Source organism: Schistocerca gregaria, chromosome 2, assembly GCF_023897955.1.
Source record: "Schistocerca gregaria isolate iqSchGreg1 chromosome 2, iqSchGreg1.2, whole genome shotgun sequence".
In the NCBI taxonomy this organism is placed as follows: Eukaryota; Metazoa; Arthropoda; class Insecta; order Orthoptera; family Acrididae; genus Schistocerca; species Schistocerca gregaria.
The window spans coordinates 883,407,324-883,430,509 of NC_064921.1; the positions used below are offsets into that span (position 1 = coordinate 883,407,324).

The 23,186-nt window shown below is 47.8% G+C and overlaps 1 protein-coding gene across 1 annotated transcript in view; it reads left to right on the forward strand.

The window, feature by feature from the left end:
- The first annotated feature begins 260 nt into the window (after positions 1–260).
- The window catches only part of LOC126335305 (proteasome subunit alpha type-7-1), a 31,997-nt gene continuing 9,071 nt past the window's right edge, over positions 261–23,186 (forward strand). The window contains exons 1-2 of the mRNA XM_049998436.1: positions 261–463; positions 792–918. Coding sequence (XP_049854393.1) covers positions 362–463; positions 792–918 — 229 coding nt within the window. The 5' untranslated portion in view covers positions 261–361. The remainder of the gene's footprint in view (positions 464–791; positions 919–23,186) is intronic.

Sequence of the window (23,186 nt, forward strand, 5' to 3'; positions counted from 1 at the left end):
TGTAAAACAGAACAAGAACTAAAAAAAAGAGAGCAAGCGAAATGAGAAAAATCAAGCGATATTGTAGTTGGCAAGTACAGCTACTTTCAGAATGGTAGAACACGTACAGCCAGATGTTCGTGAAGACGGGTTGGCATGGTCATGTGATGTCAATTTCCGCTCCGAAACGCCAGCGCAGCCAGGCGTTTTACTGGCGCTATGTACTTCCTAGGAATGTCAACTTTGTCATTCTCCATCAACGTTTCATCTTTGATGTAACATCTTTGAAGTGTATTTTCCCAGTGTTTGATGCTGATTTGTTCGTGCGGTTACGCAGCGCGTTTGGTGTATGTTGAGAAGAAGGTAGTAGTGTCGTGATACAATGGGTTCTAGATATGATAGAGCCATCACAGTTTTTTCTCCTGATGGACATTTGTTGCAAGTCGAATACGCGCAAGAGGCAGTTAGGAAAGGCTCTACAGCTGTAAGTGTATTATTTTGTAATAAATCGTACTGTGTAGCCCGGAGTGTAGCAGAGTTGTTTGACATCTATGTAACTATATACTGATAGTGATTCAGTCAACAAGACTTCACACACCCTTAACCAAAGAACCTTCCATTTGTCTCGGATGTCACGTACTGCAATAGCGTTACATGTATCCCCAATACATCTCTCTCTCTCTCTCTCTCTCTCTCTCTCTCTCTCTCTCTCTCTCTCTCCCTCCCTCTCTCCCCCCCCCCCCCCCATACATACACACCTTCCTCCAAAAGTATGCATACAAATTTCTTATAAACATGTTATCTCTTTGTAGGTTGGTGTACGTGGAAAGGATGTTGTTGTTTTGGGAGTAGAAAAAAAGTCTGTTGCGAAGTTGCAGGAGGAACGAACTGTAAGGAAAATTTGCCTTCTTGATGACCATGTTGTTATGGCATTTGCAGGTATGTGTACACCCCGTAAACATTTATTTCGCGTGTGTAATTATCTTGCGTGTCATATGGAAAAGAAAGAATATAAAACTGTACATACTGTTTTTGGTGCGTAAATTAATTCCAGCCAGTGTGTTCTTGGAAGTGCCAGGGTGTGGCATAATTCAGGTTAAATACTACCTCCAGTTGATGTTTCCACAAGAATGACCTGCCAGTTCACTACTTCATTATCACAGTGCAGTGGCAGTAAGCCAAAAATAAATTAATAATTTTATAAAGCATAATGAGTTTTTGTAGTTTTTATTTATTTATTCATTCTTATAGCTTAGGTGCAGTGTAAAAATACAGGTATATAACATCAGAATTTGTATACAAAAAGAATACAGAACAACAAAAGTATCTAAATTTCAATATCTAAGTTCCTAATCCATATAAGAAGGGTATTGATTTTCATGAGATCACTCCAAATCCCCTTGTATGAATGCAAGGGGCATTCATCTGTAATGTGTTTGTATGATTCAGAGCCTCACAATCCCAAATCGGAGACTCCCATTTGTAAAGTGAGTCTGCGCATTGTCCATACCCTGTGCGAACTCTGTTCAGTTTAACCTAAGCACTTAGGGTACTTCTTATGGCAAAGAGTGTTTGCTGCAAGTTTCACTCTGAGCTCTGTGTTTGTTATTCAGATGGAATGATACTTCAGTTTTACTTGTACTGCATTTAAAGTTGCCACTTTTTAAAATAACTCGTAATGGTTAGATCACCTGTGAGAATTGTCTCAACTTGTTTGAGATATTTGGTTTTACAAACCAGAGCAATATCGTCCTTGTAGCAGAATTTTGTTGACCTGGTATTGGGGAGATTAGAGATATATAGGCTTAGTAATATGGGTGGCTAGCTCTGCTATACCATTACTTAATTTCCTTTCCTTGCCCACATTTTCTCCCAAGTAAATGTGGAAATACCTATTGTTTATCATGATGTTGATGAGAGTTAGTGTTCGCAATCGCATTCTCGTAATTTGCATATCGTCTCTTCTCTCCAGGCAGTCATATCCTGCTGTTAGGTCTAAGAGCTAACAATTTCTTCATGTTTTCTTGGAAACCAGCCTCTGTGAAAGTTGTTAGGGCCATTACCTGGTCGCAGCAAATACACTGTAGCCTGAAATATGCTTGCTCAGTTGGGATATGTTCCAGAATGAAGCTATTAATTCTACTATAAATGAGCCTCTCCAAGAGTTTATAAGTATGGCTCAGCTCAAGAGGGAAATTGGTCTGAAACTATGAAGGTGGTCAGCTGGTTTATCTGCATTCAAAATTGACATTATTTTTGTCCTCATTAGCTCATTGGGCAGTGATCCATTACCTAGGATATTGAACAAGTGGACCAGCAAGTTTTTCCACCATTACCAGTGTTTATCAGAAATTCTGTGTGTATATTATCCAGACCAGGTGCTTTACCATGTTTAGTTTGTTTCAAGGCCTCGTCCAATTCAGTCAGTGTTAATAGACAATAGAAATTATTCGTTTGGGCACTTAGCTTTTAGAGAGGTATGTTTTCATTTTATTTTTGAAGTATGTTGTTTGTCATGGGACGACCTAGCTGTTTCAACTATATGGTTATCGATTTGGCTACCTGAAATTCAAGGCTTCTGACTGGGTTTATTGGACGGTCCACCAATCTCTCAAAGAAGGCTCCTTGCATTTCTACCTGAATTTTAGATGTCTAATTTTCTACCATCTCATAACATTGTACACTTCTAGCAGTGTCAAAACTTTGAAGGAGGTCATCTGCAATATGACTGTCACCAGTTTAGCTATTTTCTTCATAAAGTTCTTCGCAGTGTTCATTCCATGCTGGTATATGATCCTTTCTGTCTCCATGAGGGATAAACTTCTTAGCAGCAGTAAGAACAGCCCCAACAAATCAAGTATAGTTTTTAGGTTTTGGTGAAATAAAACAGATGTATTTATCTGGGTGGTCGACAAAACTCCACCTCTCGGCCCTGCGGGAATTCCATCTGGGTCACGGTATGGATCCCGCTGTTGGAACAGAGCGCCCAATATCAAAGGATTACAGGCCTCTGTTGGCTCTGGGCAGCAATCGGCAGAACATTCAGGGCCAGAGCACATTTGATGGCTTCTAAATATTATTTATAATGGTCACTTCCATTCATGTTGAGACATAATGTATCTCATTTTCTAAGGTTTAAACTAGCTCATGTCCACAGCTCGTGGTCGTGCGGTAGCGTTCTCGCTTCCCGCGCCCGGGTTCCCGGGTTCAGTTCCCGGCGGGGTCAGAGATTTTCTCTGCCTCGTGATGACTGGGTGTTGTGTGATGTCCTTAGGTTAGTTAGGTTTAAGTAGTTCTAAGTTCTAGGGGACTGATGATTATAGATGTTAAGTCCCATAGTGCTCAGAGCCAGCCAAACTAGCTCATGTCCATAGTAGAATACTACATATGCACCCCAGGTAATGCTAAATGATGTAGAACAAATCAGCAGTCGGCCCAAGTATTAGATTTCCTGGCTACAAAATTACAGACAAATCAAAATCAATTTTTTTTTGTAGTTTGATGCAGTAGCACACTAAAAGGCTGATACAGTTCATTACTTTATGTGACTCTGATGTCAGGATTGCTTGTTGCTTCTAATGAAAAACTTTATTTTAATTGTAGGCTACTGGATATGGTAATCTTCCTCGAAGTCAGTGAAAATGCCAGGGTCAGCAATGGTTGTGTGTAGGTATTTGGACATTTATGTTGAAGGTCTATAGTTAATTTCAGGCTGGCTGTTGATAAGTTCTATTAATTTAGCACTTGTGGTGACATATTTACAATGCTTGCACAGAACGATCCATTGTTTACAGGCCAGCAGCTTTCCAGTATTCATCCCAAGGTTGTAATCAGTTCCTCCACATATTTTGCACAGTTTCTTTCAGGTTATCACCAGAATTGTGATTGCCCCTTTCTCTTGCAAACTTTCTCTCAGTACATAAACATTCCCCTTCCTCAAAATTGTTGTCATGGCGCATTACTTTTCTCTGACACCAAACCACATGATTTAGCTGAACCTTTTCACTAACCTGTAGCCTCCCCCTCACTTATCAACCTTAATGACAGTGAAAATTTAAACCGCGTGTACCTAATGGAAATTTGGGAAAAGCAGTTGTCACCGAAGTTAATCTGTCGATAAAGAGGGATGAAAGGGTTACATCTGAATGAAAGGAAAAATGTAAATGAAACTGGTGGAAATTAATTTTGAAAAGGGGTAAAGTTAATAAAGAAAGTAAATGTGCGCCATTAAGTTAACAATTAAATAGCGGTAATGAGATATTTGAGATTTGGGGGAAATTACGGTCGCCAGTCCTATGGACAATTACTATATTAACTGAAAAAGAAAGGTTTTTACACATATAATTAGCACTAGAAGTGTGGCAACTGAAGGTTGACACGTGTAGTGAGAAAACTGAAAGTTTGTCAGAAGTAATAAATTTCGCTACACTCTGACTTAATTTAGTAAAAGAATTAATAAGACTGGAAAATTGAAAGTTAATTTAGTGACTGAAATTAATAATGAGCTTTGTTTCTGAAGCACATCAAAATTCAGTCAAATACCGTTTGTCTTGGGCTACGTCAACAATCATTTCAAAAGCTGCTTGAATCTACACAATTTAGAAATACGAGATTTAACTTTGAACTCGAATTAAATGATTCTGAACAATTAACAATAGTAAAATTTAGTACGTACCAAGCTGAGCTGCAGTCACAGGTAAGCTAAATATGGTAACAAAACTCGCACTCATAATTTGTGCTTGTGTAATCTAAATATTGTAGCCACCTATGAATACTTTAACTGAACTTTGAAATTAAAGCAGTGGAATGGAATAATATTACTTTAATGTTGGCGTTTGAATTTCAACGACGCTCGGGTTCATTCCGGAAAAGGAAGGGACCCTGCTTGGTAATGCAATTGGGAAAATGAGCAACAAATGTTCATGCTAAGTTGCTGTAATTATAGTTATGAAAATGGAACAGTGTGAAAAGCTGAGGTCTGCCATACAGTTCTAAAACTTTACGTGCGTCCAGTCTTTCTTGTTGGTTGATTGAAGGTTTGAAGCTGTCGATCGAGGCCGTCACTGTTGCAGAAGCTGGATGTTGGCGCGCTTTCTTCTCGACATGGTCACCAGGCGAAATGGGCTCTTGATGTGCGCCAGCTAATGCTTCCCGACCGCGACACCGTGTCAGCAACTATCATAGCAAGTCAAGCGCAATTACATGCTGCACCACCCTGAATGCGTGGCAACTCGCGGGAGCATCACACAACACACTTCCTTCACCGCCCTACTCTCCTCTGCCCGCGCTCCACGCGACAAAGTTCAATCTACCAAAGATCCTAAACACTTTGGTTCTCCACACAACCTATTGATGTATTCGTTCGATAGCATAGTTTTCCCTAGGCCAGACCCAGCATATAAATACAAATAATACTCACAAAACAAACCAACATAAATGCATTATATATATATATATATATATATATATATATATATATATATATATATATATATATGATTCCAAGACTTACCAAGCGGGAAAGCGCCGGCAGACAGGCACATGAACAAAACACACAAACACACACACAGAATTACAAGCTTTCGCAACTGGCAAAATATGTCTGCTTGTGTCTGTGTATGTGCGGATGGATATGTGTGTGTGTGTGTGTGTGTGTGCGAGTGTATACCTGTCCTTTTTTTTTCCCCTAAGGGAAGTCTTTCTGCTCCCGGGATTGGAATGACTCCTTACCCTCTCCCTTAAAACCCACACCCTTTCATTTTTCCCTCTCCTTCCTTCCTTCCTGACGAAGCAACTGCCAGTTGCGAAAGCTTGTAATTCTGTGTGTGTGTTTTGTTCATGTGCCTGTCTGCCGGCGCTTTCCCGCTTGGTAAGTCTTGGAATCTTTATTTTTAATATATTTTTCCCATGTGGAAGTTTCTTTCTGTTTTATATATATATATATATATGTGTGTGTGTGTGTTTGTGTGTTTTGTTCATGTGCCTGTCTGCCGGCGCTTTCCTGCTTGGTAAGTCTTGGAATCTTTGTTTTTAATATATTTTTCCCATGTGGAAGTTTCTTTCTATTTTATATACAAACAGTAAAACAATTACAATATATAAAGACACAGAAATGTTATATCTTCAGGTGACAAAGTAAGAAAAAAAAATTGCAGTGCAATAGATGGAAATAGGAGGATATGCATTTCCGGCGTTACAAACCACTTTCTGTTCAAAATTATTATTCCTTTGAAGCCAAATCTATGAAACTGCACGACACCTTTCTGTGCCAGTATGTTTGTGCTTTCAAGAGAAATCCCTCGTATCCACTTAACAAGATAAATCCTTTCTCAGGTCCATATGCATTGATGGCATTTACATGATCTAAACCCATGCTGTGGACAGTGTTGCTGTTTCCTGCAAAACCCTATCAATTTGCTGTCAGCAGTACTCCCTGTTTCACATTTCTCTTAGCCACCATACATGAAACTGCATGCTTATTCCTCATGCCTTCACATGACTGAAGCATGCCTGTAAAAGTGTCAGTTTGTTTCTCCCCAGAGGGCTCATGGTTCTTTCATGAGTTTGTGCGTAGCACACATGGGCCCCAAGCTATTGCATCCCAGTTCTCCTTTTCATGCTGCATTGCCTTTACCGTGTCCCTCCTTCCCCATCGTCGCTTCTTTCCAGCTGCCCACTCCTTCCTGTCTCTGTGTTCTGATTTATGTTGACTTGGCTATCCACCTGGTTCCCTGTTCCTTGCCCCCCCCCCCTCCCCCCCCCCCAGTCCTTTTGTGAGTATGTGCATGGCGAGCATGGGCCCCGAGGTATTGCAGCCTTCCTTCTTTCCTGGGCTGCATTTCCTTTCCCTTCCCCTCCTTTCCTATCCTTGCTCCTTCCCCTCCGCCCTTTCCCCTCCCTCTCTTGGTGTCCTTGTTTATGTTGACCCTGCTATCCTCGTGGTTATGTTGACTTTACGATTTGGTTTTGTTGAGTAATTACCTCATCCTTTTGACATTCTCTGGTCCCCCACTGGGGGTTGACCTCCATTACTAAATTTATCTTCCATAGTGTGAGCTTTGGGGAAAAGCACCTTACCTAGTTTCTCTGGCGTGCGCCCTCCTAGTTCCTTCCATTTTTCCCTTACGTCGTTGTCTGATGCTAGGGTACATAGTGAGCTCGTGTGGTGGGGTCACTATGTTCCCTTTTGGTTGAGCCCTCTGAGAACACAGGGATCACACTTCTAATACCTGAGCTGTGACCACCTCACGTAAGCCTAGGAGTGGTTGCTTGTCATCATGGAGCATCAGAACTCCCAGCAATGGCCACCGTGCCAGAGGGCCCTTGCTGTGGCTGGGTGGCGCCCGTGGGGAGAGCTGCTGATCGGAGTGGGTGGTATCGGGCAGGGTGGACTATGCAAATGAAATGCATATGGGTCCAGCACTCTAGCTGTTCTTCTACGGCTGTCTCTTTGAATGGAAATGATACTTTTAGTGCTGCTTCTTCTGCCCCTTCGGCATTCCCCTTCTGGCTACCCCCTGGGAGGAGGGTCCGGCTAATCAGCTAGGGGCTAAATCTTTCCCCCGCTGTCTGGTTTGCACCAGGACTGATTGGGATACTTTCACAAATACCAAACAGTTATTTTTTGTGGAATACATTGAAGACGAGTTTGGCGAAGTGGGCCATCTGAGCAAGATGTGGTCAGGTTTGTTGTTGATCAAAAGTGCTTCAGCTGCCCATTCTGTGGCCCTTCGTGCCTGTGGCCATCTTGGCACAATTCCTGTGTCCATTAGCCCCCACCAGTCTTTGAATATGGTTCAAGGTGTAATTTTTCACAGGGACCTCATCCTTCAAACTGATGGGGAACTTGGGGACAATATAGGACCACAGGATGCTCACTTTTTTCGGCGTGCTCAGAAGGGCCCGAAGGACAGTCACATTGATACTGGTGCGTTTATCCTGGCCTTTGAAGGGGATAACCTCCCTGAGAAGGTAAAGATTATGGTTATTGATGTGATGTGAAGCCGTACATCCCATCACCAATGAGATGTTTTAAGCACGTGCATTTTGGACACGACTTCCCACTGTTCGCAGACCCCTCTCTGTGGTGGCTGAGGACATCCACTGCATGAGGGAGGGTTCCTGTGTTCCCCTTCCTGTGTGTGTTAATTTTCATGGCAGCCATTCTCCACATTCACCGGATTGCCTGGCTTATAAGAAGGAAAAGATGATACAAGAGTAGAAGTTCTTTGATCATCTAACCTACACTGAGGCTCATGAGAAGTATGCACATCTTCGTCCTGTGCCAGTGACGTCTAGTCATGCTTTAGTTATGTCTTCGCCCCTTGTTCCCTCTTCCTTACCCCACTCCCAAACCCCTCTCCTCCTCCCTCCCCTGCAGTTTCCACACCCGCTTTCCACCGGGCACCACTCCCCCTCGCCAGCCAGAAGTGTCCCACTATTTCAGCATCTGCCGGTCAAGGGCACTCCTCCCAGGCCCCCCCTTCCCGGCCAAAGGTCTGACGACCACGAGAACCATGGTCCGTAAACCCTGTGTTCTCCTGTCTGGGACTTGTAGTTCTGTTCTTGCTACCTCTCGCTCCATGAAAGACGGCCACACAGACATGCAACCTCAAATTCAGCTCTGAGGTTGTGAAATCGCCCAGTGTAAAGGTAGCATCGCCATCCCCCCATGCAGCTGTGCAACAAGCAATCAAACTCTTGCTTCAAGGGGCAAAGCCACTAGCTACACAACTGGTAGGCTTGAAAGGACAGGAGGAGTACTCCTATGAACACTTCCTACGTCCCTCCTGCCAAATAACACCTGAGTCTTCCACTGCTAACTGGAAAGGGTTGAAGAAGTCCAACAAAGGCAAATGGTATTCTCCTTTGTCGATTCGAAGATCCTCTTACGCAGTGTTGCCACGTGATACCTTAGCCCGGTTGGCCTCTGTTTCACTGGTGTGGATCACCAACTGTTTTCTGTTTTGGACTCGACAAACTGCCAGCACAAGCAAGCCGATGTTACTGTGGACTCCATGGAGCAGGATCCCCCTGCTTCTGTATCCTGTAGCAAAGAGTCTTCGCAGACTGTCACTTGGCAACATTCGAGGTGACACCCCTTCATTTCTTCCTCCTCATGACTCTCCTCCAATGGAATGTTCGCAGCCTTTGGCCCCACAAAGATAATTTGTGGCTGCTTTTAGCATCGCAGCGTCCTCTTGTACTCTGCCTTTAGGAAACAAAATTGTGTCCTCACAACTGTTTTGAACTATCACATTTCTTTCTGGTTCATCTTAACCCCCCCCCCTCCTCCTCCCTGCGGGTTTGGGGGTAAGAATAGGCTCGCGGTATTCCTACCTGTCGTAAGAGGCGACTAAAAGGAGTCTCCCAAGTTTCGGCCTTATGTGATGGTCCCCACTTGGGTTTGACCTGCCATTTTCAAAATTTCCATTGTGCCATTTGGGGAAGGACGCCTTACGTGATGTTTTTCTATTGGTCCATCGTGCACCTCCATCTTGCATGCTATCTATTGTCGTGTGGAGGGATTTACACCCCATGTCTTCTGGGTTGCCTCCTCGTCTTGTGCGCAATCCCCTTCTTAGCGCCCAGGACAACTGTGGACCCTTTCAACACCTAAAATCCAGCACGGTAGCCAGTCCGTTGTGGTGGGGTCGTCATGTACCCTCTTGGTGGTAGCCCCCTGACCATGCAGGGATCGCACTACAGATGCCAGAGCTGTTTCCTCCCCATGCATGCCAAGGAGTATGTGCCCATCTTGTCTGGGCACGGGGACTCCGGGCAATGGAATATCGGCCAGGTACCCGTTGCTTTGGCTGGGTGGCGCCCTTGGGGTGAGCCCTCGTTCGGAGTAGGTGGCATCTGGGCGGATGTGGCGCAATGAAGCGCAATAAATCTCACCAAGCTGGTGGTCGCACTGCCACCAGCGTCTCTAAGCGAGGCAGAATTGAATTCGATGCTGCACAATATGATCCTCAGTCGTTCCCTCGTTGGCTGCGCCATGGGAGGGACGCAGATCTAGTGCCAAGCAGGAGCCTTATGTACCACAATACCTTGTCTGCAGCAGGACTGATGGTGACTCCTTTCTCTCGACAAAGACTATGTTTTTTGTGGAACACCTGGAGGATAAGTTTGGGGAAGTGGCGGGGTTGTCTAAAATGAGGAATGGGTCCATCCTCCTCAAGACGTCCTCCCCAGCCCAGTCATGGGCGTTGCTCTTGTGTGATAAGCTGGGAGACGTCCCTGTTACCGTCACTCCCCACAGTAGCTTAAATATGGTCCAGGGGATTATTTACCATCGCTACCTCTTGTTACAGTCCGATGACGAGCTGAGAGCTGACTTGGAACGATGTGGTGTGCATTTTGTCCGTCATGTGCACAGAGGACCCAAGACCAACAGGGTGGCCACCAGTGCCTTTATCTTGGCCTTCGAGGGTGCTGTATTGCCTGAGAAGGTCAAGGTAATGGTTTACCGTTGTGACGTCAAGCCATACATCCCTCCCCGATGCGGTGCTTCCAGTGCTGGAAGTTTGGGCATATGTCCTCCCGTTGCCCATGCAGCGCCACATGTCGAGATTGCGGACGCCCCTCTCATCCTGATTCTCCATGTGCGCCTCCGCCTGTCTGTGTCAACTGTGGGGAACACCACTCTCCATGCTCGCCGGACTGCCCCGTTCTTCATAAGGAGCGGAAGATTATGGAATTTAAGACCCTGGACCGGCTTACTTATCGCGAGGCAAAACTGAAATTTGAAAGGTTGCTTCCTGTCCCTCTTCAAACTTCTTATGCTGCAGCCACGTTATCGTCGCCCTCGTGGGCGGCAGTTGTCGGCTCCTCTGTGCCGCCTTCAGTGGGCCCTCAGGGCCGTACATCTCTGTCTGCCCCCCTCGTGTCTGGGGGCAAGCGTTCCTCTGTTGCCCCCTTAGCAGTTGGGGGCAAACCCCCTTCTGTCACTCCCCCCGCACATGCTTCGGGAGTGACATCTGGTCCAAAACCAGGGGGCTCGATCCCTCCCCCTCCTTCTCCGCCGGCGTCGTCTCTGCCGGCTCCTCTCTCGCGGAAGGGGTCCCTCGGGGCTCTCCCTTCTTCCGTTTCTTCTGCTACCCCGCCGGATGTCAGCCAGTGGCTGAAGGTTCCTCCACCTGCTGGTCGTAGGGCTTCTGCGTCGTCGTCAGCCTCCGACGCTCCTTCAGAGAAACTCTCCCAGCCCTCTAAGCCAAAGGACAGACGCGAGAAGAAAGAACGGAACGTGTCCAAGAAGAAGGACTCTCCGGCAATTTCAGTACCGCCTGCTGTCAATAGTTCTGGCTCTGGGGATGCGGTGGAGATCCTCGCCTCTGCCACGGATCTCGCCCTCACAGAACCTTCGGGGGCCTCTCCTATGAACACAGCTGACTCTCGCCCAGTGGTGGCCGTTGACTCTGCGGCACCGTCTGCCTCTTAGTCGCCTTCACGCCCTCCCAGTCCCTTCCTGCTTCCATTCTCCAGTGGAATTGCGGCGGATATTTCCGCCACCTGCCTGAGCTCCGGATGCTTCTGAGTGTTTCCCCTGTTCTCTGCATTGCTCTTCAGGAAACTTGGTTTCCAGCAATGCGGACCCCTGCCCTTTGCGGTTATCGGGGATACTATAAGAACCGCGCTGACTGTCAACGAGCTTCAGGTGGAGTTTGCCTCTTTGTTCACCACTCTGTCTGTAGCTCGCCAGTACACCTTCTGACGCCTTTAGAGGCAGTCGCTGTCAGGATTGAGCTCTCGTCGGCTATTACTGTTTGCTCTGTTTACGTTCCTCCGTATGGGCAGCTCTCCCGACATGTCTTGGCTGCGCTGCTGGCTCAACTCCCGCCGCCATGCTTCTGGGCGATTTCAATGCCCACAACCCTCTATGGGGTGGGACTGTCTCCGATGACCACAGTCGCGCTGTGGAGCACGTGTTGGCTCAGCTCAACCTTAGCCTCTTGAACACCGGTGCTCCCACGCATTTCAGTGTGGCCCATGGCTCGTTCTCGGCCTTCGATCTCTCTCTTTGCAGCCTCGGACTTGTCCCATCCCTTCACTTGAGAGTGCATCCTGACCTGTGTGGTAGTGACCATTTTCCCATCTATTTGTCACTGCCCCAGTGTCATTCTTCTGGACGCCTGCCCCGCTGGGCTCTCAACAGGGCTGACTGGCCGGCTTTTACTTCTGCTGCCACCATTGCTTCTCCCCCACAGGGTGACATTGACGAGGTGGTCCGTGTCTTGACCTCGTCAATTATTTCTGCAGCCAAGACTGCCATCCCCCGCTCTTCTGGACTCCCTCGGAGGAAGGCTGTCCCCTAGTGGTCGCCGGAGACTGCTGAGGCTATTCGCGACCGTAGGCGGGCTCTCCAGCGTCATAAGCGGCACCCGTCTCTGGAGACCCTCATCGCCTTTAAGAAGCTCCGTGCCTTGGCCCGTCGTCTTATTGCATGGCGTAAGCAGGAGTGCTGGGAGAGGTACATTTCATCATTTCATCCTTGGGCTCCCGTGTCTCCCCGTCACTCGTGTGGTCCCGCATCCGGCGGATTTATGGATACCAGACCCCTATGTGTGTCCCTGGAATTTCCCTGGACGGCGCTGTCTGCACGGACGCTGCCACCATTGCTGACCACCTTGCCACGCACTTTGCTACGAGCTCTGCGACTGCAACTTACCCTCCTGCCTTTCGCTCTCTAAAGGAGCGCACCGAGCGGATGCCGTTATCATTCCACACACATCGTTCTGAAAAATACAATGCTCCTTTCAGCGAGAGGGAATTCCTCGCTGCCCTCGCCGATTGCTCTGATACAGCGCCAGGACCGGACTGCATCCACGCGCAGGTGCTGAAGCATCTCATCGGGGACTGCCAGACACACATCCTCACCATCTTTAACCGCATTTGGAGCGAGGGAGTGTTCCCGTCGCAATGGCGAGAGGGTGTTATTGTCCCCATCTTGAAGCCCGGTGCGGACCCTCTGGCGGTGGACAGCTATCGTCCCATTACCCTCACCAACGTGTTGGTGGGGCGGCGTTTACGTTGGGTCCTTGAGTCGCGCGGTCTCCTCGCTCCATCCCAGGGTGGCTTCTGTCAGGGCCGGTCTGCTGCGGACAATTTGGTGCGGCTGGAATCTGCTATCCGTACGGCCTTTTCCCGCCGTCAGCATCTCGTTGCTGTATTTTTTGATCTGTGGAAGGCATATGACACAACATGGAGGCATCACATCCTTACATCCTTGCTACGTTGCGCGAGTGGGGTCTTCGTGGTCAGCTCCCAGCTTTTCTTCAAAACTTTTTATTGCGCCGCTCTTTCCAGGTGCAAGTCGGTGCCGCCTCTAGTTCATCTTATATACAGGAAAATGGGGTCCCGCAGGGCTTGGTGTTGAGCGTTTCCTTATTTCTAGTGGCCATTAATGGTCTGGCTGCAGCCGTGGGGTCGTCGGTGTCTCCTTCTTTGTATGCCAACGACTTCTGCATCTCATTTAGCTCAACGACTACTGGAGTCGCCGAACGCAGGCTGCAAGCAGCCGTTCGCAAGGCGGCATCATGGGCTCTGACTCATGGATTTCAGTTCTCTGCGGCCAAGACTCGAGTTATGCACTTCTGCAGGCGTCGGACGGTCCACCCTCATCCGGAACTTTACCTCGATGGTCACCTACTTGAAGTGGTGGACACTAGCCGCTTCTTAGGACTCGTCTTTGATGCCCGGCTCACGTGGGTTCCTCATATTACTCAGCTGAAGCAAAAGTGCTGGCGGCACCTCAACGCCCTCCGCTGCCTGAGCCATGCGTCTTGGGGTGCAGATCGCAGCACGCTGTTGCGATTGTACAGAGCCCTTGTGCAGTCCAGGCTTGATTATGGGAGCCTGGCCTATGGGTCTGCATCACCCTCAGTGTTGACGTTGTTGGACCCCATACACCACTGTGGGGTTCGGCTTGCAACTGGCGCTTTCCGTACAAGCCCCGTGGATAGTCTGCTGGTGGAGGCCGGGTTTCCCCCGCTGCGGATTTGCCGCCACCGACTGCTCGCCGACTATGCTGTCCACGTGCATTGCTCACCGGGCCATCCCAATCATCGCCTGCTTTTCCCTGCCAGGGTCCTCCCTCTGCCCAACCGGCGACCTAGGTCTGGGCTTTCCATTGCTGTCCGCGTCCAGTCCCTGCTGTCGGAACTGGGGTTGTTCCCTCTTCTGCCGCCCTTCCGGGCCTGTGCACCCACGCCTCCCTGGTGTATGACCCGTCCGCCTGGACTTGGCACGGGAACCCAAGGACTCGGTTCCGCATGTGGCCCTCCATCACCGTTTTCTTGCGCTCGTCACCTCATTTTCAGGCTGTGAGCCTGTCTACACTGATGGTTCCCTGGTAGATGGTCGTCCTGCCTACGCTTTTGCTCACGCTGCCCATGTTGAACAGCGCTCCTTGCCGGCTGGCTGCAGTATTTTTACTGCAGAGCTGGTGGCCATATTGTGCGCTCTTGAGCATATGCGTTACTGCTCAGGTAAATCCATCGTCATCTGCAGTGACTCCCTGAGCAGCCTCCAGGCTCTCGACCGCTGCTATACCTCTTCTCCTCTGGTATCCTTTATTCAGGAGTCTGTTTTCGCCATTACCCGCTCTGGTCGTTCGGTGGTCTTTGTTTGGAGCCAGGTCACGTTGGCATCCCGGGGAATGAACGTGTCGACAGGCTGGCCAAAGGGGTGGTCGACGCCCCCACTTTGGCGATCGGCCTCCCGGCTCGTGATTTGCAGCTGGTGTTGCGCCGTAAGGTGCTTCAGGTATGGCGTGATGAGTGGCGTAGCCTGACTTCTCCGAATAAACTGCGGGCTGTTAAGGAGACGACCGATGTGTGGCGGTCCTCCCTGCGGGCTTCTCGCAGGGACTCTGTCATCCTGTGTCGGCTCCGCATCGGCCATACCTACCTGACGCACGGACATCTTTTGCGTCAGGAGGATCCCCCCCTGTGTCAGTGTGGGTCCCGGTTGACAGTCGCCCACATTTTGTTGGGGTGTCCCCGCCTGCGCACCCTCCGGCAGACTTTTAATCTCCCGGGCACGTTGCCTTTGGTTTTATGTGACGATGCCTCCATGGCTGACGACGTTTTAAATTTTATCCGTGGTAGTCCTTTTTATGGTTCCATTTAGGGGGGACCTGTCTCTTTCCCTTTCTGTGTATCTTGTCCTAGAGTGTCTCATTGGTTGCAGATTTTAATGTGTGTATTCGGATGGTTGACTCTTTCCCAATTTTTGTTCCCATGGTCAGTCAACCAGTCTCCGGCCCTCTTCTTTTCTTCCGTTTCTTTCTGTCCAGTGTTCGTCTGTACTCTTCTTGTCTCTAGTGTTCGCTGCCACATTGGTGTTCTTTCAGTGACTTGGGGGATGGGTGTCTCCTCCCCCCTTGGGGTTTTACTTGTTCCGTAAATTTTGTTTCGCCTGTTTTTGGAATGGGGGACTGATGACCTTAGCTGTTTAGTCCCCCTTAAACATCCCAACAACAACAACATTTTAACCTTCCTCAAGAGGTCGGCGTTCCATCTCGTGGGGGCATCCTGTTGCTCATATGGGATGACGTTCCAGTCAGCCCATCTCCCTGACTACCCATCTTCAAGCTTTTGCTGTTCACCTTTCCTTTCCTCACCTGACTTTTCCCCTTTGTACTATTTATATCCCTCCATCATTCAATGTCAGTAGGGCGAACTTCCTTTAGCTTGTTGGGCAGCTACCTTACCCATTTCTGCTACTCGGTGACTTTAGTGCGCATCATCCCTATTGGGGTTCTCCCAGAACCTGCCAGAGAGGTGCCCTCTTGGCTGGTCTTCTGAGTCAACTCAATCTCTTCTCCTTAACACTGGAGTGCCCACATTCCTTTCCAACTCCTCGCACACCTATTCCCATTTGGACCTATAATTCTGCACTGCCCAGCTTGCCCGTAGACTTAAGTGGTCTGTTCTTTCTGACACCTACTCGAATGACCATGTCCCGTGTGCTGTCCATTTCCTAATTCCTACCCCACCTGCGAGCACACCCAGATGGCAGCTTACTAAGGTGGACTGGTGGCTTTACTCCTCCCTGGCAACCTTCGAAGAACAAGATTTTCCCAGTTGTGTTGACCAGGTGGAATACCTCACTAATGTTATCCTTACTGCTGCAGAACGTTCCATTCCTTGCACTTCCTCTTTTCAATGCCATGTCCCAGTCTCTTGGTGGACTGAGGTATGTTGCAATGCAATTTGTGCATGGAGATGTGCTCTCCGCGTTTTTAGCCCCCATCATTCGGTGCCAAGCACTGATTTAAACAGATGCATGCAAAATGTCAAAAACAAAAAAGCTATCTGGATTTCGTCCACTAATTCTTTTAATAGTTCCATCCCTTCCTCTGTTCCCCCCGGTGGGTCCGGGGGTTCGAATAGGCTCGAGGTATTCCTGCCTGTCGTAAGACGTGACTAAAAGGAGTCTCACACCTTTCAGCCTTTGTGTGATGGTCCCTTGCAGGGTTTGACCTACATTTTTCAAAATTTTCCCGAAGAGCGAGCCAATTACAGAAGGGCGCCTTACACAGTGCATCGTGTCCATCGTGTATTGAGATCTTTAGCCCACTTTCTCGTCATGGCATTGCAGTCCCGCTCATCCTCACTCCCTTGACAAAGTACACCTTCATGGGTGCGTTTTCCTCCACTCACTGTGCAGTGTTGTTTTCTGCACTAATGAGGACCGTGGAATCCTTTGCACCTCATATCCAGCACAGTAGCCAGTCCGTTGTGGTGGGGCCATGTACCCTTTTGGTTGTAGCCCCCTGACAACACAGGGATCGCTCTGCTGGTGCCTGCGCCATTAACTCACCACATATGCAAAGGAGTAGATACCCTTTACCGTGCAGCATTAGGACTCCCGGCAATGGCCAAGCTGCCAGGTGGCCTTTGCTGCAGCTGGGTGGCACCTGTGAGGAGGGTCCCTGGTCGGAGTGGGTGGCATTAGGATGGATGACACTTGATGAAACATACCACGTCATCAGTTGCTGGTGATAAAAAGCCAGCAGTCTCTAAGCATTCCAAGTCTCAGTACAATGCAAGGAAGTATGATACTAAATTGTTCCCCTCCCTGGCCACTCCATGGGAGGAGCACCAGGCTAAGGATGGGAACGAACCTTGTTCACCCCAGTATTCCGTATGTACGAGAGCTGATGGGGACTTCCCTCCCTGTTGCTCCCACACCACCTACCTTGGGGGCACTATCCCTCCAACCATCAGGGACACCAGTCGCCACTTCTCAGCCAGAGAAGCGGAAGTCGTCTTCTGCTACACTTGCAAGGAAGGAGTCCCTTGGATCTCTCCCTTCCCAAGTGTTCCTGCTAGTGGGGTAGGTGACACCCACCAGTGGCTGAAATTCCCAAAAGCAGCTGGTCGTAGGGCTTTATGATCAGAGTCAGTCCCGGAGACTGAATCAGTGGAACCCTCCCAGCTAGAGAAACCAAAGGATCAGCTAGAGAAATCCAGAAAGAAGGCCCCCAAGATCAAGGGAATTGCAGTGGCACCTGCACCACTGCTGCCTGCAAGCTCTGCGTCTGAGGATGAGGTGAAGATTATGGCATCCGCTGAGAACCTAGATCTCCTCAGACCCTCAGACACAACGGATATAGCCTTTTCAGGAAATAAGTTAGTGGCAGCAGGTGATCCTGAGGCGTATACTACCTCAATGAGTGTTTCATTCCTTCCTAGTCTCATGATCACATCATCTCCAGTGGAATTGCAGTGGTTTTTTCCACCACCTGGCTGAACTATGGCAGCTATTAAGCTTTACACATGATTTCTGCATTGCCTTCCAGGAAACCTGGTTCCCAGCAGTGCCGACCCCTGCCCTTTGCGACTACATGGGATATTAAAAGTACCATAGCGAATATAATAGTGTCAGGTGGAGTTTGCGTTTGTTATGAACATGGTATATGGTGAACCTCTGCCCCTTCAAACTCCTTTTGAAGCTGTGGCTGTCAGGATATGGATGACGCAGGAACATATGCAACATATATCTCCCTCCAGATGGTGTCGAACCCCTGAATGTATTGGCTGCACAGATTGATCAACTTCCTAAACCTTTCCTACTTTTGGGGGAATTTAATGCCCATAACCACTTGTGGAGTAGCACCATGCTTACAGGCCATGGCAGAGATGTTGAAAATTTACTATCCCAACTCGACCTCTGCCTGTTAAATACTGGGGCCACCACACATTTCAGTGTGGCTCATGGTAGTTACTTAGCCATTTATTTATCAATTTGCAGCCCAGGACTCCTCCCATTTATCCACTGGAGAGCACATGACGACCGGTGTGGTAGTGACCACTTCCCCATCTTCCTGTCAATCCCCCAGTGTCATACCTACAGACTCCTACTCAAATGGGCTTTAAACAAGGCAGACTGCGTAGCTTTCACCTCTGCTGTCACTGTTGAATCTCCCTAACGTGGTGCCATCGATGTTTTGATAGAGCAGGTCACTACAATGATAATTTTTGCGGCGGAAAATGCATTCCCTCTTTCTGTAGGGTGCCCCCAGCAAAAGACAGTCCCTTGGTAGTCGTCGGAAGTTGCTGAGGCAATTAAAGAGCATCGGCGAGCTCTACAGCGATATAAGGGGCACCCTTCCTGAGAGCACCTAATAGCCTTTAAGCAGCTTCGTACTCTCATTGGGCTGCTTATAAAACAACGGAAACAGGAGTGTTGGGAGAGGTACGTGTCGACCATTGGGTGCCATACATCACCTTCCCAACTGGATGAAGATCAGACGTTGTTTTGGGTACCAGATCCCCCAACAAGTGTCTTAGGCATTAACATCAATGGCTTGCTCTCTACCAACACAAATGCTGTTCCAAGCACTTAGCTGAGCACTATGCTCGAGCCTCTGCATCTGCATTGGAGAATGGCGGATGGAAAGGAAAGTCCTCGCATTCACTACACACCACAGTGAATCCTATAAGACCCCATTTACAGAGTGGGAGCTCCTCAGTGCCCTTGCATATTGCCCCGACACAGCTCTTGGGCCGGATCAGATCTACAGTCAGATGTTAAACATCTCTCGTCTGACTACAAGCAATGTCTCCTCATCATCTTCAACCGGATCTGGTGCAATGGAGTCTTTCCTTCGCAATGGCAGGAGAGCACCATCATTTTGGTGCTAAAACCCGGTAAAAATCTGCTTGATCTGGATAGCTATCGGCCCTACCAGTGTTCTCTGTAAGCCGCTGGAATGTATGGTGTGTCAGCGGTTGGGTTGTGTCCTGGAGTCAAGTGGCCTACTGGCTCTATGTCAGGGTGGCTTCCGCCAGGGCCGCTCTACCACTGATAATCTTGTGTCCTTTGAGTCTGCCATCCGAATACCTTTTCCAGACGCCAGCATCTGGTTACTGTCTTTTTTGACTAACGTAAAGCATATGACACAGCCTGGCGACATCATCATCCTTACCACATTGTATGAGTGGGGTCTCCAGGGCCCACTCCAGATTTGTATCCAAAACTTCCTATTGCTCCATACTTTCCGTGTCCAAGTTGGTACCTCCCATAGTTCCTCCCTTATTCAGGAGAATGGCGTTTGACAGGGTTCCATATTGAGTGTATCTCTATTTTTAGTGGCCATCAACAGCCTAGCAGCAGCTGTTGGGCCGTTGGTCTCCCCTTCTCAGTATGTGGATGACTTCTGCATTTTGTATTGCTTCCCCAGTACTGGTGTTGCTGAGAGGCGCCTGCAGTGAGCCATTCACAAGGCGCAGTCATGGGCTCTAGCCCATGGATTCCAGTTTTCAGCCACAAAGTCATGTGTCATGCACTTCTGTTGGTGTCTACCATTTGTCTGGAACCTGAACTTTATCTTAATGACGATCCACTCACTGTAGTGGAGATGTATCGATTCTTAGGACTGGTTTTAGACGCCCGATTGACTTGGCTGTCTCACCTTCGTCAGCTTAAGCGGGAGTGCTGGCAGCACCTCAATGCTCTCCGCTGCATGAGCAACACCAACTGGGGTGCAGATCGCTCTGTGCTGCTGCAGCTCTACAGAGCCCTTGTTCAATCCCGCCTTGACTATGGGAGTCTGGTTTACGGTTTGGTGGTGCCCTTAGTCTTGCATTTCCTCAACCCAGTGCACCACTGTGTCGTTCGCCTAGCGACAGGAGCTTTTAGATTGAATCTGGTGACCAGTCTCCTGGTGGAGGCTGAAGTCCCTCCATTGCGGATCCGACGTGCACAACTGCTCACCCGTTATTTTGCACACATTCGTAGTTCTCCTGAAGCTTCCAAATGACCGTTTCCTTTTCCCACCCTTGGCAGTTCATCTCCCGCATCAACAGTCCAGGCCAGGGCTCACGATTGTTGTTTGCTTGCAATCCCTTCTCTCCGAACTGGAGTCCTTCCCTATACCATCTCTACTTGAGGTCCATTCACGTACACCTCAATGATGTACACCTTGGCCGAAGCTACGTCTGGATCTTTTGCATGGCCCTAAGGACTCCGTTAACCCTGCCGCTCTCCTTTGTCACTTCCTCTCGATTCTTGACGTGTTCGGGGGCTCTGAAGTTGTTTACACCAATGGTTTGATGGCTGATGGTAATGTCCACAGAGGCCGTATTGAACAGCATTCCTTGCTCACTGGCTGCAGTGTATTCACCGCAGAACTTGTGGCCATATCTAGTACGCTTCAGTACATCCATTCCTATTCTGATGAGTCGTTTCTTCTCTGTCCTGACTCGCTGAGCAGCTTACAAGCTATCGATCAGTGCTACCCTAGTCATCCTTTGGTAGCGAACATCGAGGAGTCCATCTCTGCTCTGGAACGGTCCAGTCGTTCAGTGGTGTTTGTGTGGACCCCAGGACACGTCGGAATCCCAGGCAACAAACTTGCTGATAGGCTACTTCGAAACCGCTCCTGGAGATGAGCATCTATGAAACTGACATGCGTTCTGTCTTATGCTGCAAGGTTTTTCGGCTTTGGGAGACGGCGTTGCATAACAGTATGCACAACAAACTGCGTGTCATTAAGGCTTCTCGCAGGGAATCATTTGTCCTTTGTTGACTCCCCATTGGCCATACGTGGCTCACAGGTGGTTACCTCCTCTGTCGCTGTGGCTCCCAAATGACAGTCGTCCACCTCTTGCTGGACTGCCCACTTTTAGCCACTCCGCGGCGGGATTTTTACTTTCCCAGCACCCTACCTTTAGTGTTGGGTGACAGTGCCTCAAAAGCAGTTTTAAAGTTTTACGTTTTATTTGTGAGGTTGAGTTTTAAAGTATGTCCTTTGTCCCTCTGTGTCCTCCACTATAGGACTTATAGATTGGAGGTTTTAATATATTGCAGAGTGGCTGGCTTCACCGTTTTTATTCTCGCGGTCAGCCAGCCATGGTAATCTGCTTTCTTGTTTTTAATCTCCTCTCCCAGTTTCTTGCATCTCTCTTTGGTTTTCCTGTCCTATTTTGTCCATTGTAGTGTTTAGTCTTGTAACCCCCCTGTCAGTCAGTCAGTCAGCCAGCCAGCCAGCCAGCCAGTCAGTTTGTTTACCTCAAATTGATGATGCGCTGGCTTTGGCACCGGTTTGCTTGTGTTGCAAAAAAAAGTAGGGGGGAGGGATGTAGTATGTGGAGTACAGAAAGATTAAAGAAACAAAAATATTATTCCCATAGCAACTATTCACAGTAGACCCACTACAGAACATCTCTCACTATATATATTGCTGTCTTTTTCTTTTTTTCTCCATGTGGTATCGTATTCTTTGATTTTTTTTCTACATTACAGTACAACCTTTGCACAGATTGTAAAACAAAACAAAACAAAACCCGGTGAAAGCATCCACAAGCCTCCCTGTTCTTGGTGTACATGCTTGAACGCTTGAACAAGCACGCAAAATGAAAATTCAGTCAAGCTTCAAGCTTCTTGTACAGTTCTAATGCTGGTGCAAATTTATGCTACACACTCTCAAGTGTGCTTGGAGTAGCACACATGTACATGCATCCTTGTTCAGGAGGCAGTTGTATTTGTGGTTGACTTAAGTTCTTACCCTACTGCCATTTTAATTATAGACTCATCTACACAGGAAAGTAGCATTTATCAAAAAGTGCTGGTATCTTTCAACGGATAGACAGTATCATAACTTGTTATTCCTGAAGCAAATTTACAGTGATGTTCTTTCCTGTGATACCAACCAACTCATAACTAATGGGAAAGATGCATAAACTAGTACTTCCTCCCAGGCCTTGAAAAAATTAAGCACCTTTTTTTGTCTGGCCTTGAATTATGGACTATCACTTTTCGTGTACTGAAATGGGAAATACCCAGTGTCCTAGTCTGTTGTTTCCCACCCTCATCTATTGTCTCCCACCTATTGTGTTGGAAAGCCAACAGCCACAATGAAATGTTCCTGGAAATATAGTCACTGCAGCTTGAGAACGTAGCAGCATTTTTAATTTCCTTGAAAGTATGATTTTCATTTGCTGTCTGGATTTGGTTTGGACTTTTTCACTACACATTCAATTGTTTGTTAATTTAGTTCGTGTATAACTTAGTCCTAACACTTCCTCATTCATCATAAAGTTATTGACACAATGCTACAGAACTGTATACTAGGCAAACGAAACGAGGTCTAGCAGAAATCACTGGTGAACAGATGTGTTAAATTTTATCAAAAGGAAACTTCAGTTGAGAAAACTGTTCAGTAACATAGTGACAGAATAGTTGGTTACTTCTTACCTTCAGGAGACAAAATACAATACAGTAGGAACTACTCTTAGATTCGGGAACCTGTATTATCTTCCTTCTTCAAGAAGGATCAAAGAATTAGTTGGAGAGAAGGCTGGAAAGATGGGTTAGATCTCTCATTCCCATGTTAAGAGGGCTACACCCCCCCCCCTCCCTGCCTCCCTGTAATTCTTCTTTAATATTTTATCTCCCTCAGTCCTGTCCTCCATCCCTCCCACCTCCCTTCTCCATTCTTGTTCTAATTTTTGCCCTGGATAGTTCATATTTTATCACCCAGTAGCTTCACTAAAATTTATCATCTCTTAACCTTCCATTTGCTAACAGTGCATTAGTAATAGTGTTCCATAATTTGGAAGTTCTCTGTTAGATCATTGTTATAGGAGAATTTTGTGTGTGTGTGTGTGTGTGTGTGTGTGTGTGTGTGTGTGTGTGTCTGTCTTAATACGGAGCTTTGCAGTGCCGAAATTACTAGCTGTAGTGAAGATTTCCCT